The following is a 16,009-nucleotide window of genomic DNA, read 5'->3' as shown; positions in this document are numbered from 1 at the left end:
CTATGCCTTGGCGACATGAAAGGAAATGTAATTAAATTTCGACAGAACTTCTACATTGCTGTCAAACGTTGATTGTCTGGCCCAAAGTGAGTTATAACTCTTGGTTCCCAAGCTAGCCAACAAGAGGTAAGATGCAAAATTTGGAATGACCAGAGGGGTATCATTGCAATTTAAATTAGAATTAGGGGGTGCAAGAGCAATATAATCAAATAGCTTCTCTTAGGTGTTATAATTTATAAGTAAATCCTTTCTGCCAGGGCAATATAGGGTAGGAAAATTGTACGATACAGGATACGCATGGATATATACCCTCAATTTTCTTAAAAATAGGTGTAAAAAAATTCGATTTTACTTTAACAATACATAGGATTGATGTTATCGGGAGTTTACACTAGGGCTTTGTTTGTTTTGCGGAAGATGTAACATTTTTGGAAAATATTTTTTAGGAAGTCATTTTTCAGTACAATAATAATATTTTCGATATTTGGCTGAAACTTGAAAAAGATTCGGAAAATATTTTTCAACATTTTGTAAGGAAAATTCTCCTTGTTTTCTCTAAAAAAAAAAAAAATACATTATTTGGGATTCAAGAATTTGGATACGGGCTCTTGGAGAATTGGGCACGGGTCCGGGTTCCATAATTGCCCGGGCTTGGGTCCATCGAGGCCGGACTTGAGACCCCTTTGGTGCTCGTGCCGGATCCCCAGTGCTCTTGCTTGGGTCCAGGTCCACAGAGGTCGGGTGGACCAAATTGCAAATTCAATCTCATGTTTCACTACAGACAGGCTCTCCCTGTGGTGTCCCGAGTCTCGCGCGCTCGGTTAGACTCTACAACATTCAAACCTATTATAATCAATATACTCCTAGTTTCTCAAACTTTATCCTAGGCTAACGATGTTATCCTAAAACCAAATAGCCAATGCAATAAATATTATGAAGGTCATTGATAATCACTAACTGGGTACTCGGAGAGAGGGGGGGGAGGCAGCGGAAGTCAAATGATCCCCTTAAAAGTGAGAAGAAAATTCAAATACAATATTTATCCCGATTCACCTTTAAATTAGAGCTACATTCAGAAGTAAGACTCCATACATTCTTGTCGATGGAGAATGTGAACCACACCTCAACAAAAACCGTAACTATAGAAAGAGGGGCCATTCAACTTATAAGTTATTATAAAAATCTTGCACCTATCAATCAAATTGTATTGCTATTTTTTCTATCTAATGAGAAATCAAATAAAACTAAGTTTGCATGTATTAATATTTCATGATCTTGTCATTACTTTGATATATAAATGATAAATGAGATCCCACAACATTAATTGACTATTTGAAGAGATGCCGTACTAAATTGAAAATTGAAGTACTTTTCTCGAAAGTATAGTTCGTCACGTGTTTTATACGTGTATACTACGTTATACTTCCAAAGAACGGTTCCGTAGGTTCAACAAAGTTTTGGAAGACAAGAATTTTTATGCAAAAAGCACGTACGTACGTGTAATACAAGTAAAAGTACGAGTATTTACCAACAGAATCTACTACCACTAGTAACACTATATATTTATATTGTAAAAAAGAGAGAGAAAATGAAATTTGGGAAAGGAAGGGCAAGGGAGAGTGCGGAAAACGACGTGGTTTCGGGAGGGGAGGGAACTTCTATAGGATCCGCTCACACTCCAGCTAAGTTAGGGTTGGCGACATCATTGGCCACTGGCCTCGTTCCTTCTCTTGGGACCTCTTGATTCGATGCATGCTGAACACGTGTCTCCCTGTGCCGCAGGTTAAAAAAAAAAATTGAACTTTCTGCACTTCACACAGACACTCGCTTTGACCATTTTCAGAATCTCCTCTGTAAATTCTTTTTTGTCTCATTTTTTTTACTGTAATTTCTTTACCTCCACGGCTGTTCTGACCATTTTCAGAATTTCCCGTTTTGGTCAGCGAGTTTTACTGTTTTTAAGGTGGGAGCTGAAAATATAATTTAAATGGGTTGGCTTCTTTACCTGCGAAATACACAGAGCTGTTGTCGAGTCTGTAGTTTTTTTTTTTAATTATAAATTTTTTGGTTCTATATTTTCGGGGCTTCCTTTGCCTTACGATTACAGTCCTCCTTTATTGATGGCGCTGTGTCCTTTTTCTCTCTAGCTGCTGCGGCAACAACTAAAACCCTTTTCAAGCACCACCCTTTTCCTTTTGTTCCGGGCTCTGAATCTTCCTTCTTCCTCAAAGAGAAAAAGGCTATGTCAGGGTTATACAATCCCAACTACTCACCTGCGAGAGCTGCTTCTCCACAGATTAGGAGCACCCCAGATGTTGACAGGTGAGTCTTTCTCAGAAGTGGGAACTTACCCATCGGTGTATCAATAAGATTAGCCTGTGAGGCAGCGAAAAGATGCAATCTTGACCATGTTCTTGAAGCATCTCGTAGCTGTTTTTCAGTTGTAATTTGTTTAGCTTTAATGGTTTCTTGGGTCTTGATCTGTGGCGGGTTTTGTGAAACTGTGTAGTCAGTACCTGGCAGAGCTGCTGGCAGAGCATCAAAAGCTTGGACCTTTCATACCAGTCCTTCCCATATGTAGCCGACTACTAAATCAAGGTTGCTTTCTCTCTCTCTCCCTGCTTTGGATCTTGTTTTCTGTTCTTGATGTGTTTTGGGGTCTGTTTTTTCTGCTCTTGATGCCATATACTTTTGCCGCTGGGCATGTGAATCTGTTCCTTCTAGTGATTTTGATATCTTTGTGTTGTATCTGCATCTCCACAGATTAATTCTCACATTACTTTTGCATCCATGAACATTAATTTCTTAACCATCTTTCTCTGTGGATCGTTTTGAGCTATTGACAGTACTGTCGGTGGTGGTGGTATTACCACTTGTGGTTGACTGCTGATGTAATGGGCATTTGATAATAATAATTCTAGGAATAGATAGGTCCTACATTTACGGCTGCCTCGGCAGTGTACAGCATTTGGACTTTGTGTGCCTCTTTGGAAGGAGGAGAGGGCAATGGCAAAGCTGGGTTTGGGTTAAAATTCTGCGAGAGAACGTCTCACCACCCTGGTAATTCAAATTAGCTTAGCGCTCTTTAGATCGAATGACTAGTGTGATGTTATCCGATGTGTGTGGCAGAAGTCTTACTAGCGCTGTTGAACTCTTAAGAATATTTATTATTGACTGTCACCTCGAGGGATATGCTGTCAAATGTTTAGAAGATATCCTCTTGTGTGGACATAGTTGGACTGGTGTTTTGAATTGTCTTTTAAAAGTTATTTACTATCCTAGAATTTTTGCGGGATCGGTTTTGTCTAATTGACCTGATATATTGCCCTCCATTTCATCGGGAAAAGGCTTACTTATGAGTCACAGTCCAGTGATCCTCTCGAAATGACTGAATCATTCTATTTTTCTTTGTGTCAAATTCTTTCATTGCACTGCGGATTTGTTTATTGCCATTCCATTTCACAATGGGGTATTGCCTTCTGTATGCAGAGATACTGCGGGTATCTGGAATGATGTCAAACCAAGGTTACAGTGACTATGACAGACTACGGTATAGAAGCCCTAGTCCCATGGCATCTTCAAACATGAGTGTTGGAGGGACAGGATTAAGTGGCTGGAACAGTATTACTCAGGAGGTATGTATACTTCAATGCTTGGCGTTAGATTGTCATCAAGATGCATTTATCCCAGTTGTCCTTTCTCATTTGCCAACTTTGAAGTGGTGAAGATTATCTTTCTCTGTCTACGCTTCTTTTGTAAGTGGATTTCTTGGAAGCTTCAAATATATGCAATTGTCATCACATATTTGTTTAAGAAGTTTGGGTGTGAAATCTCTGTTTGAGTTGGAAACTCGGTCTGTGTTTTCTGATGATTATTGGCGAGGTGTATGTTTTATATGCGGCCAAAGAAGGCTAAGAAAAACTTGTGATACCCGGAGGCGGATGAGAAAACTTTGTTGAACAATGAGAATGTCTTATTGCCTCAATGAATTACTTGTGTTCCATGGTAGATTGAACTGGAACATTTTTGCTGCTATCAGTGTATGACTTTCTGTGATATCATACTTACCAAAACATAATGCTGGTAGTAGCCTACTTCCCTTCACGTAGTTGTTGGACTACGTATATTGTTTTCACCTTTTATCTGTGCATATCCTATGAATTTCCATTTCTAAGATGCAAAGCCTCCTACTAACTTTTACCAGAGATCTATGTAGATAATTTTTTAGAGTTTGGCAAATTATAAAGACTTGTACTTGTTGGAACTTCAAATTGGATGCAAAACTCTATCAATTCTTTTCGGAATAGTTAGCAAAGGGCCTTATGGTATTATACCATATTATCAAGCATCAAACTATCAATCTGATGCTGATACAGACGAAGATTTCGCTCAAATGCTATTATGATGCTCTGTGAATCCTTACTAAGAAGTTTCGTCAGAAGCTTTTCAGTGAGTTGGGGAAAATGCTTTGATTTGTGACATTACCTTGTCTCTTGTCCTATCAAAGCATTGTTTTCGGCTGCTTATAGTGCCAAGTAATTAATATTTACTATGAAATCAACAAAAGCAGGTATGGAATTCTTTACATGCTGAGAGGGGCTTCATGGATCACCTGATACTCTTTTGCCTGCTAGTAGCATAGTCTAATATCAACTTTCGTGATTTTCTTTGAGCAAGTATAGTGAGTTGTGAAATGTTGATGCTGCCCATTATGTGGGCTAACATTCAGCTTGCTAGTTGACAGTGTGTCATGACGCAACAAGGGAAACAAATCAAGGTTTACATATTTCCAAGGGAAATCACGCCGTAGTGAGGGCTGGAGCTTAGATCTAGCACTCTCGAATGTTGTGCAAAAGGGAAGAAAATCTGTCTTCTGAATGCAGTGATTTGAGTTTGTACCCTCCATAGTGATATTGAACTAGTGACCTTGTGAAAGGAGACTCTTGATGATTGAACAACTCAAAGGCATTGCTTGTGAGAGGGTTCACTTAATTCAGACTTATGGTTTCTTACATGATTTTCCTGATATTGAAGGACACGTGTACAGGAATGTCCCAACAATTGTAAATGTTCTCAATAAAGTATTATCTGTCCTACTTTTCTTCTTTCTATGAAATTGTTGCTCATATGTCTAAATGTTGAGCCTCAATACTGAAGTTACATACCTGCTTGTACCATTAATCACTGTTTATAAATCAATTGATATCCTAATATGACACGGGTTTTTATCAAAAAGTCATTGTGAAAATGTGCCTTGGAGTTGAGAAGAAAGCAACTAGCTCTATTTAGTGCCTGAAAGGTATGTAGCAGAACCCTTTTCCTCTAAGGGGTTCAAAAGCACATCCTTCATACTCAATTGCAGATTGTTTCCTTTTTATTACTTTTTCTTGTTTTGTTTAGCTTAGAGCATCATTTTTGCTCCAGTCAGGCATAGTTGCGCTTGATACTTTGGCAGGATTTGGACAAGAGAACTAAGTCTTTTTGAGAAAAAGTTTCAGAAATGAGCCCTTAAATTTGCCGTTTCGGGCAGTTTATGGAACTATCTTGTTGAAGCTGTTTTAGACATTTGCTTCTAAGTTCTAGCGGTGGTTATGATTGGCCTTTTGTTTCCAAGGGCACAGGAATGTATCATGATTGCCACTGTTCCTGTAATCGTCAACCAACTCCTTCCTTCCAGTTAGGTTTGACATGACACAAGATGCTCTGCTTTGTCACAGAGATTGAGTGGACACCCTGGAATGACGATGGATTGGCAAGGAACACCTGCAAGCCCTAGTTCGTACACTGTAAAGAGGATTTTGCGCCTGGAGATTCCAGTGGATCTTTATCCAAATGTAAGATTCATTTATGAAAGCTGGACCAATGTTTTGCCATACTAAAGATTGACTACGCACTCTAAAATTGATAAAAGTTGCTGCGTTGCTTGTTCTTTCAGTTTAATTTTGTCGGGCGGCTTCTTGGCCCTAGAGGCAATTCGCTTAAGCGGGTTGAAGTGACAACGGGCTGCCGCGTGTACATCAGAGGGAAGGGTTCTATCAAGGATCCAGACAAGGTACTGCTATTCATTGACATGACTCTTCATCAAGTGCTAAAACTCAGGATGATTTCACTAGAGCTGAAGGAAGATTATATCATGGTGGATTTCTGACATCAGAGAATTGCCCTCTTTATAATTACTTTGTTGCTTTTACATCCTCAAGGAAGAGAAGCTAAGGGGAAGACCAGGCTATGAGCACCTTAATGACCCACTCCACATTTTAATTGAAGCTGATCTACCTGCCAATATCGTTGACTTAAGGTTGAGACAGGCTCAGGAAATTATCGAGGAACTGCTTAAACCCGTGGTAGCGTCTTGATCTCTTCCATTTAGTGTTATGTGGCCTTTTACGCTCTTAATAATGTGTAATTATAGTTAGTTTCACATTCTCATTACATGTCATCATGTAGACAAGCCCCAGACATTTGTTTGGTGCTGTTTGTGAGTTTGAAATTGTCACTTGCAGGATGAGTCACAGGACTACATTAAGAGGCAGCAATTGCGTGAGTTAGCGATGCTAAACTCGAACTTCAGAGAAGACAGTCCTGGGCCGAGCGGTAGTGTCTCTCCTTTCAATTCCAGTGGCATGAAACGTGCGAAAACGGGACGCTGAGAATCCATAGAAGATCGTTCCTGATGGTTTCTACCTGCTTACAAGATTCGTGGCTGAATACACTTCTAAGGTACATAACAGTTCAGCACAAGTACGAAAAGCATAGGCTAACGGTTCTTTATGGTGAGCTGCTGGTGTTCTCCAAAAGATTTTAGTCATTCGTTTTGGTCCCGGGGGGTTTTTAATTATTTGAACCACAGGCGAACGATGAATACAGAAAAAAAAAAAAACATGAAAAAGGAGAAGTATATAGTCTATATTGTTTGTGGCTTTTAGTGTAGGTTCTTTGAGGTCAGTTTTTTTCCTTGTAAACCCATTCATTGGATTTATTCTTGTATTAGACACCGATATCGCGCATTGTGGGTTAATATATGGTATTGAAATTGTTGTCCTAACAATGATAGTGCTTGTCGTGCACTTTTAAACATATATCGTGTTTGAATAGAGATGAATAAATGGTCTAAAGTTGCTGCAAGATCTGTGAAGACCATCTAAAAAGCATCTAAAATCTTTTGACCCTACAAAAAGGCATCTGGGTCTTTTGGCATGTTGGATTTTTGGGAGGCCAGAGGTCACTGTCAAGTTGATTCTTTGGTTCTGACCTGTTTCTGGGTGGTGTCATTATTCAATCACTTGAAAACATTGAAGCTTTGTCAACTACCCAAGAAACAACAATAAAGCTGCTAACAAAAAACAGACCCAACAACAAAAAAAAGGAAAAAGAGCCTGCATTGCTGCATGCACAATGGCCACAGAAAGATGTTCCATTTATTGTTGTGCACATGCAAGAGTATCTTAATTCCTGGGGAATCCTATGTAGGATGCATGGCTCTGACTGTTTGCTGTCCCTTAGGAAAACGAAATTTAAAAAGTATTTTCAATATCTGTCACCTTGCAATAATGCCAAACTGTTGCTGCAAAATATTATTTGATGAATTGGTTTATTAGAGTATGTTTTCTTATGATTTTTTTTTTCACCTTCTTCTGTCTGGAATTGGGCCAGAAACAGGCTGCCGTTTGATTCAGGTGCTAATATGCCACCGATTGGAATAATTTTGTGTGTATGTGGACATTTTAGAATTTAAAGATGTGTGCTTTTTGTCAGCTTCTATTAGTTTGATGTGCCTCCAACTTGCACTAAATTTTCATAATTGCTCCTTGAGGCATCTTGAGAATGATAGAAAATGTTGGAAAAGGCTGGCATTTCGATGCCTTCTAGAGAAAAGTTGGATCTGCTTGATTAAGATATGAAGTTGGATTATTGTGTTTTAATATAAAGATTCGCAAGTTGCATAAGAGTGGGAAGCTTTACGGTGATTCCCTTTTGTTAGAATATCATGCACACGTGCAGCCTGTGCAGAGGACGTTGCTTGATTGAAAAGTTGAACAAACCGTTGATTAGGGTAGTTTATTTCAGTTTTTTTTTTCTTTTAAAGTTTCCTTCTTTTTCTTTTTTGGGTTAATACCACAGGAAATCCCAAACTAATACATTTGTGACAAATTTATCCCAAATTATTTTTTTAACCACAAAAAACTCCAAACCGATATATTTGTGACAAATTTACCTCAAATTAATATATTTATAATAAATTTACCATCCATTAGTTTTCGATAAATTTTAAGTGTCAAATTGCTGAGTTTGATGACACGTGGCGCTTAATAGGTATACTATTTTGGGATTTTTGTCTTCTTTTTGTCACAAGTTATCAATTTGGGGTTTTTTGTGATATTAATTCAATTTAATATATGGTAAATTTATTACAAGTGTACCAGTTTAGGATATTTCATGGTCAAAAGAATTAATTTAGGGTAAATTTGTTATAGATATACCAGTTTAGGATTTTTTATGGTCAAAAAAATAGTTTGGGGGTAAATTTATCATAGGTGTACCGGTTTGAGATTTTTCGTGGTGAAAAAAATAGTTTGAGATAAATTTATCACAGATGTACAAGTTTATGATTTTTTATGGTAGTAACCCTTCTTTTTCATGTGAGAGAAACACAAGAGAAGGAGGCGAGCGCTTTTGAAGGTTTAATTGAATTGTTTGATATAGGCCCTTTTAACTTTTCGAATTTTTCGAATTTTTTGGAATTTTTGGAAATTTTCAATTTTTCTCGAATTGTGTCCCCTGTTGTATACTGAGCTGATACAAGCCCACTTCGATTGGCACCTAAGAAAAATCGAAAACGGAAAAAATTTACCACGCGAGACCACGCTGCACGGCCAAGTCGGGGGTCGCCCGTGCCGTGCTGCTAACTTGCCACGGTCGCTTGGCCGGTGAAAGGTTTAGATATCCTGTACACAACCAGATTTTCGGTCTAAACTTTTAGATCCCAATGTCCTTCTCCACACCCGAATCTAACTTCTTGGTAAAGCAGGCTTTGATTACATTCCCGCCTGTCTAATGTGGGAAATAGTAGAGATGTCGGGAGGGATTTTTATCCTCGTGCTTGCTCTCGTAATTCCCTCTAAATCATAATAAAGAAAAGGTTTTGATTCTGGCAGTTGGACAATGAAAATTTCAGTTTAAAATTGTCTAGGGGTAATTACTAAAAATATTCTAAACCTATTGTACGAATGTCAATTCAGCTTTAAAGTTTTCGATTTGGCTAATTCAGTTTTAAATCTTCTGATAATTTGCCAATATAATCTTTCTAATCAATTTTGACTGGCAATTGCTAATATGGGCGCTGGCTGTTTATATGGCACGATCGGCACCGACGGGAAGAAATCTTTTAATATTTTTTTTAAAAAAAATTGAGTTTTTTTTTTTCACTTTTATTCTTTTTTAAATTTAATAAAAATGTAAAAATAATCCATGTCACGTCGGTCGTGTCACGTACGTCCATGCAACTTTTGGCCAAAACTGTTCGGAAGAGCTATATCATCATATTGTCAAAATATTTAGAACTAATTTGGTCAAATTTTCAATAAAAAAAATGGTCAAATTGAAGGTTTATGACTGAATTGACATCCATAGAATATGTTCAAGACTTTTTTTTTTTAATCATGTTCCCTCTATCTACTTTTGAATATAATTCACCGTGTCTTCTGTTAAATTTTTAACGTTCACATCTCTTTCAAATCCTCATTAATTGTTGGACAATTATGATAATACCACTTGCGAAGGAATTTCTTTACGGGCCATTTTTATGGTATTACGTAATTGGCTCAATATTTTGATTGTTTACAGCTCATTCTATGAAAGAGAAAACATATGATCCTGTCAATGTAAATAATATCCATGGTTAGTTTAATTTTCAAATTATGACTATCCATGTATATGACGACATGTGAGTCTTGTAGAAAGTACGGTACACATTGTGTATATTATATGAAAAATCCATATTTTAAAGATGGTAAGGTGAATCCGTATATCACTGGCAATCCCTTGTGAATATGGTACGCATTTTTTCTTTGTTTTGGAGCGATTTTGGTAGGGCGTGATATGTGAGGGAATCTTAGATGTTTGGCGATCTTTAAAGCCGTTTTGACAGGACATGCTATTTAACTGAATAATGGATAGAATTAGATACTCTTCGGCTATACGAAAATGTGATTTATTTACTCAAGCTACTTGGTCTTTAATTTTGTTAGGTCTCCGATGATTTGGATAACATTGTTATCTTGTGCATTCGAAATATATTGTCGTCAAATAATCACTTGCATCGATTATAAAGATGGATGAATGAAAGTTATTCTCATCGTTCATGAAAATATTTCGACATAAATCATTGTTGATAAAAAAATATTTTTGATTAATTAATTATTTTAATCAAAATCAACACTTTCTTAAAAAAAATATTTTTTAAACTACTCGTTTTTCACGAAACAAATGGAACCTTTGTGAAATGTCCTTGATATGAAACTTTCTCTTAATAGGATTTGTAATTGGCATAAACAACAAAATGGGGAAATTTATTGGATCAAGTAAGTGTTTACAGGACCAGTCCCGCATCCATGTGGATTATTGCATAGAAAAATAATAAAAAAAGGAAAATTATCCTTCAGATCTACATTTATAAAGTGCAACTGATTCCCCATAAAATCGATTTCCTGTCATAGCTTGTTGACTTCAAAGGAAAGTTCTAGTCGCAAAAGTTATAAAATTTATATTTGAAATTGAAAAAAATGCCAGTAGGCATGCATCCCTAATCTCCCTACGAGTAAAAGGATCGAGAGGGTGGGCGACACTAGTATCATAAGTGCGGGGTTCGACTTCGCACTCTATAAAGAGACTAAGCAAAATTTACCAGAGGAGGGTTAGAGATATGACGTACAAAATTTTTTTGAAGAAAATCACGACGAATAGGGAGAATTACTTAATCATAGGTTGCAAAAGAGCAAGGAGCATAAAGGAGAGTTAAGGTCAATTTGGTATTTTACAAATGATACGACAAAAGAAATTTACTATTAACTTAGTTAGATTACGATTTTCTAGGAATATTATTGACCATAATACCGCAGTACTTACGACCACGGATCACGTCATTCAAAGAAAAGTTATGAAATCATATCTACATGTAAATTACTATCTGTGGGACGATCATGTGCTGCAAAGGACAATTACGTTCCATTAGGTAATTTACTAAAATAGCATAAAAGAAAATTATTGTTAACTTAGGCTTCATTTGTTTTCGCGAAAAATGTGACATTTTTTGACAATGTATTTCAAAAAGTCATTTTTCAGGAAAATGATAATACTTTCTGGTGGTTTGTTGAATTCCAAAAATGAATTAGAAAATGTTTTTCGTCATTTGATAAAGATTTTCCGTGTTATCATTAGACCAGAAATGGTTAATATGGATGCCAACCATTCTACATGTACGGCTAGCCAGATGGTAGTGTAGCTCTTTTTTTTTTTTTTTGGGTAAATTACATAAAATTAAATGTTTAAGTACTTTTTATATATTTATTGTCTTTGTTTTTCTTTTTATTTCTTTCTCCACCGTGACCGGTCAGTAGTGGCCATAGGCGAGCCTCGAGCTCGTTTGGTGCTTGCCTAGTGAGGTGGACCTCACCTCTAGCCGATCGTCGAGGTGTGGTTGGAGGAAGAAGGAAAAAAAAAAAAGAAAGAGAAAGAAAACAAAAAAAATATTTCAAAAATATTAAATTATTACAAATTGTCGACGTCAACGCTGGTAGGGCTGCATCGGTGATTTTCGACCAAAATTGTTCGAATAGACTGAATTGGTATAAATGCAAAATATCTATGATTCAATTGACAAAAAAAAGTTTAGAACTAAATTGACACAATTACAATATAAGTTTATGAGTTTTGGAAATTTTCCTGGTAATTCTCTTATCCATTCATACTATCTTTGATAATATTCTTTGTTGTATTGCAAATAATAATTGGAGTTCTTAAAATATCTCTTGATTTCATATTTTACCTTTTCTATCGTTTTTGTAATAATATTCTTTATGGTGAACTTAATACCATAAAAAAAACACAAGCTGGTGCACAAGTGATAAATTTATCCGAAATAAATTTTTTGACCACAAAAAAATCTCAAATTGGTAGACCTATAATAAGTTTATCCCAAACTGATTTTTTAATCTCCAAAAATTTCAAATTAGTATACCCGTGACAAATTTACCCTTTGTTAGTTTCATTAAATTGAGTTAATACCACAAAAAACCCAAATTAGTAAACCTGTGACAAGCGGAGAGTTAAAACCTCAAACTAATACACTTGTCTATTGCCGCGTGTCATCTAACTCAATAATTTGATGGTAAAATTTAACGAAAATTAACGCAGGGTAGACTTGTCATATGTCCACTAGTTGGGATTTTTGGTGGTCAAAAATCCTATTTCTTATTGTATTGTAAATATTCAATAGAGTCAGTAAATTATCCTGTCAATTTTTCAAGTTTATTCCTCATTGTATTGTAAATGATAAATAAAGTTTGTAAATTAGCTTTTGGATTCGTAAAATACCTTCTTTCTTCTTTCTTATATCACGTTTGGGTTCATTACTTATTCAAAAATCGATTAGGAGATCACAAGTGCTATAACGCACTCAATTGGATGCAATTACTTCTTTTTCAACCACTTGAGTATCATTATTTCTAAAAATGTTCACTTAAATGCCATAACTTTCAATTGATTACTTGAGTGCCACTTTTTTTTTTTAAAAAAAAAAACATTTTACCCTAAGTGTAGAAAACCTAATGTGGCATGATACATGTGGTGAATAACTTCAGAAAATAATGGCATACATGTGATTGATTGAAAGTTATATTCCACTCAAGTGATCGAAAAAAATATTGTGACATTCAAGTGAGCGACACACATAAGTTATGGCACTCAAATGATAAAAAAAGAGGACAATTATCAAAAAGTTATAAACCTAATGTATGGATACCAATTTAGTCATAAACCTTTCAATTTAACAAATTTAATCCTAAAATTTTGGCTATTTGCCAATATAGTATTTCCAGTTAATTTTGGACAAGAGCCCCTAATGTAGACACCGGCTGTCCTACATGGTAGAAATTAATATGGACAATTTTTACAAATTTTTATAATTTTTGTAAATTTGTCAGATTATTTTTTTTCTTCTTCTTTCTTTCTTTTCCATTTTTTTCTTGAGTTAATACCACGAAAAACCCTAAACCGATACACTTGTGACAAATTTACCTAATTTTTTTTTGGTAAAGTGCCCCAAACTATTTTTTTTTTTGGGTAAGGACCCCAAACTATTTTTCGACTACAAAAAATTTAAAACTAGTACACTTGTGACAAATTTACCTCAAACTGATACATTTGTGATAAATTTACCTTATGTTAGTTTTTGTTAAATTTGACTGTCAAATTGATGAGTTTAATGGTGTGTGACAATTCATATGTCTACCGGTTTAGGGTTTTTACCTTCTATTTGTCATAGATGTACCAATTTGAGGTTTTTCATGGTATTAACCAAATTTAACAAAGGGTCAATTTGTCACAAGTGTACCAATTTGAGATTTTTCGTGATAAAAAAATTAGTTTGGGGTAAATTTATCACAAGTGTACCATTTAGGATTTTTCGTGGTAAAAATAATAGTTTGGGGTAAATTTGTTACAGGCGTACCATTTTAAAATTTTCCATGGTATTAATCCTTTTTTCTTTCAAGATTGGCATGTGACCCTTGCCGACCACTAAGCGAGGGTCGCTAGCCCTACTTAGTAGAAATTTTTTTTTTAAAAAAATTGTAAAAGTTATCAATGTTAATGCCGGTCGTGCCTCATAATACGCTTAAGGTCCACATCGGCAAGTTTCGGTCAAAATTGATCGAAAGGACTTTATTGACAAATTATCAAAATGCTCAGTAGACAAATTGATAAAATTGAGAGGTTTAAGACTGAATTTGCATCCATATAAAATGTATAGGACACTTATTAAAAAAAAATTTGAGCAGTGTTTGAAAGTTATGACGTATGTAGTTTCCTTTTGCCTAAAAATTTGTTGCCACCCGTCCTCTTTTTTGCATGCTTTGATGCTGCAACCCCTAGCAAAATGACACTTTGTTAAGCGACACTACACTCACTTGTCGTCGTTGGCTCTGTTGAACTACCCATCGTTTTTCATTCATAGGTTTCGAACGGACTTTTATGAATCACTCCCTTTGACCTTTCTTTTTTAAATCAGAAACACCTGAAATTTTTACAATAATTTCTTTTTTCATAATTATGTAGGATTTAATATCATTCTTAAAATTTTGCTGGAAAAACAAAAGAATCGCAAACGGATCGGCTTTATGTCTTTGTTAGATTTTCTAACATGATATCAAGTCAGGTTCTTTATTTTTCTAGCCCTCGGTGCAATTGTGTGGCTCCTCATTCTTTAATTCCACATTCATTCTTCATATGATAAGTGTTAACTCCAACTTGCAACATTGTTTCGCAAATTGTGTCGAAATTCATTCTACATCAACTCAATGCAAAGTGTTAGAGGTATAAAGGGTAAATTGGTCTTTAGATTCCTTGGGTCTTATTTAATGTAAAAACTCCTCATTAGTGAACTATACGAAATACATTTACATGGTATCAGAGCCTAAACCCTAGATTAGGTATACAGTCGCTCACCACCATCGACCACCGACCACCGCCGTCGTCCACTACTCTGAGAACCACTAGAATCTCGTTGGAATCTTAGATCCGACCTCGTCCGGATCCGGAGAGGCATCGACGCTTTAGATCTTACGTCGCCCAGTCCCGTAGGGGTGTCGACTAGCGTTGCCTAGGCCATCGAGGCCTGTTCTGACGCCGGCGAGGCTTGTTTTGGCTCCGGCGAGGCCCGATCCAATGTCACCCAGCCCAGTAGGAATGTCGACAAGCGTCATCTAGGCCGACGAGCTCAGATATGATGTCGCCCAATCCCGATCCGACTTCTACCAGTGTTGCCTAAGCTAACGAGGGCTGTTCGGACGTTTCCTGGACCAACGAGGGCTGTTACGGCCTCGCCCAGTATTGTCCAGCTTTGGCGGATTGTTGTCTAGTGTTATCTTCATGGTTCTGATTCAGCAGGTAGCTCTAATGGACATTTGGTTGTATGCGAACCGTTGATCAATTGTTGGACTGATTTGTTGATGTCAAGAATGTTGTTTCTCCGATCGTGACGCTTTGGGGCATTTTATGGAGTGATGCATAGCTGAGTAGGTGACGTGATACTCTTCATTGCATTGGGTTATTAAATTGTTAAGGTTGGGTTGAAGAATAATATTGGAAAATGGCTAATGATGATGCGAGTAAAGTTGACAGTGGATCCGGGAAGAATAATACCGTGATGATCGAGGTGATTTCATCTTCATCTAATCGAATAACCGATAAGAAACTTGAGGGTGCTGCTAATTTTCATAAATGGAAGAAAATTGTGAAGCTTACTTTAACAAGTAGGAACCAGCATAGATACTTAACCGAGTCTAAGCCCGGAGATGATGAAACTTGGGATGTTACTAATGCGCGTATCCTTGGTCGGATGTTAAACTCTATGGAGAGTAATATAGTTGATCCGGTAACCCATATTGACACAGTTAGAGAAATGTGGGAGTACTTGGATATATTATATTCGGGCCAAAATAACCTCTCACGGATTTATGAGTCATCACAGGAATTTTACCGATTTGAGAGGAAGGGGCGTTCTATTACACAATACTTTGCTAATTTTAAGAGGATGTATGAAGAATTGAATGTCGTTCTCCCTATTTCAGCCAATGTTCAGCAAATGCAACTTCAAAGAGAACAATTGGCTGTAATGGAATTCCTAGGAGGTCTCGGTCCCGATTATGAAACTGTTAGATCTCGGATTCTTGAAGGAGAAACAATTGTATCACTCACAGATACATTTGCCCGGGTTCTTCGGGTATCTCGTGAG

General features: G+C 36.5%; 2 protein-coding genes across 2 annotated transcripts in view; one reads left to right on the top strand and one right to left on the bottom strand.

Annotated features, from left to right (window-relative positions):
• Positions 1 to 16,009, bottom strand: part of LOC115750563 (protein FAR-RED ELONGATED HYPOCOTYL 3) — an 874,908-nt gene that overhangs the window by 565,730 nt on the left and 293,169 nt on the right. The window lies entirely within an intron of this gene.
• LOC115750537 (KH domain-containing protein At2g38610-like) lies at positions 2,100 to 7,045 on the top strand. The gene is made up of 7 exons (XM_030687972.2): positions 2,100 to 2,322; positions 2,510 to 2,598; positions 3,490 to 3,635; positions 5,718 to 5,834; positions 5,936 to 6,052; positions 6,201 to 6,344; positions 6,504 to 7,045. Exons 1-7 carry the CDS (start codon positions 2,243 to 2,245, stop codon positions 6,648 to 6,650), a joined length of 840 nt encoding a protein of 279 aa, XP_030543832.1. The 5' UTR covers positions 2,100 to 2,242; the 3' UTR covers positions 6,651 to 7,045.

This window comes from Rhodamnia argentea, chromosome 10 (assembly GCF_020921035.1).
Source record: "Rhodamnia argentea isolate NSW1041297 chromosome 10, ASM2092103v1, whole genome shotgun sequence".
NCBI classification, from domain to species: domain Eukaryota; kingdom Viridiplantae; phylum Streptophyta; class Magnoliopsida; order Myrtales; family Myrtaceae; genus Rhodamnia; species Rhodamnia argentea.
This window is presented reverse-complemented; position numbering and strand designations above follow the sequence as displayed.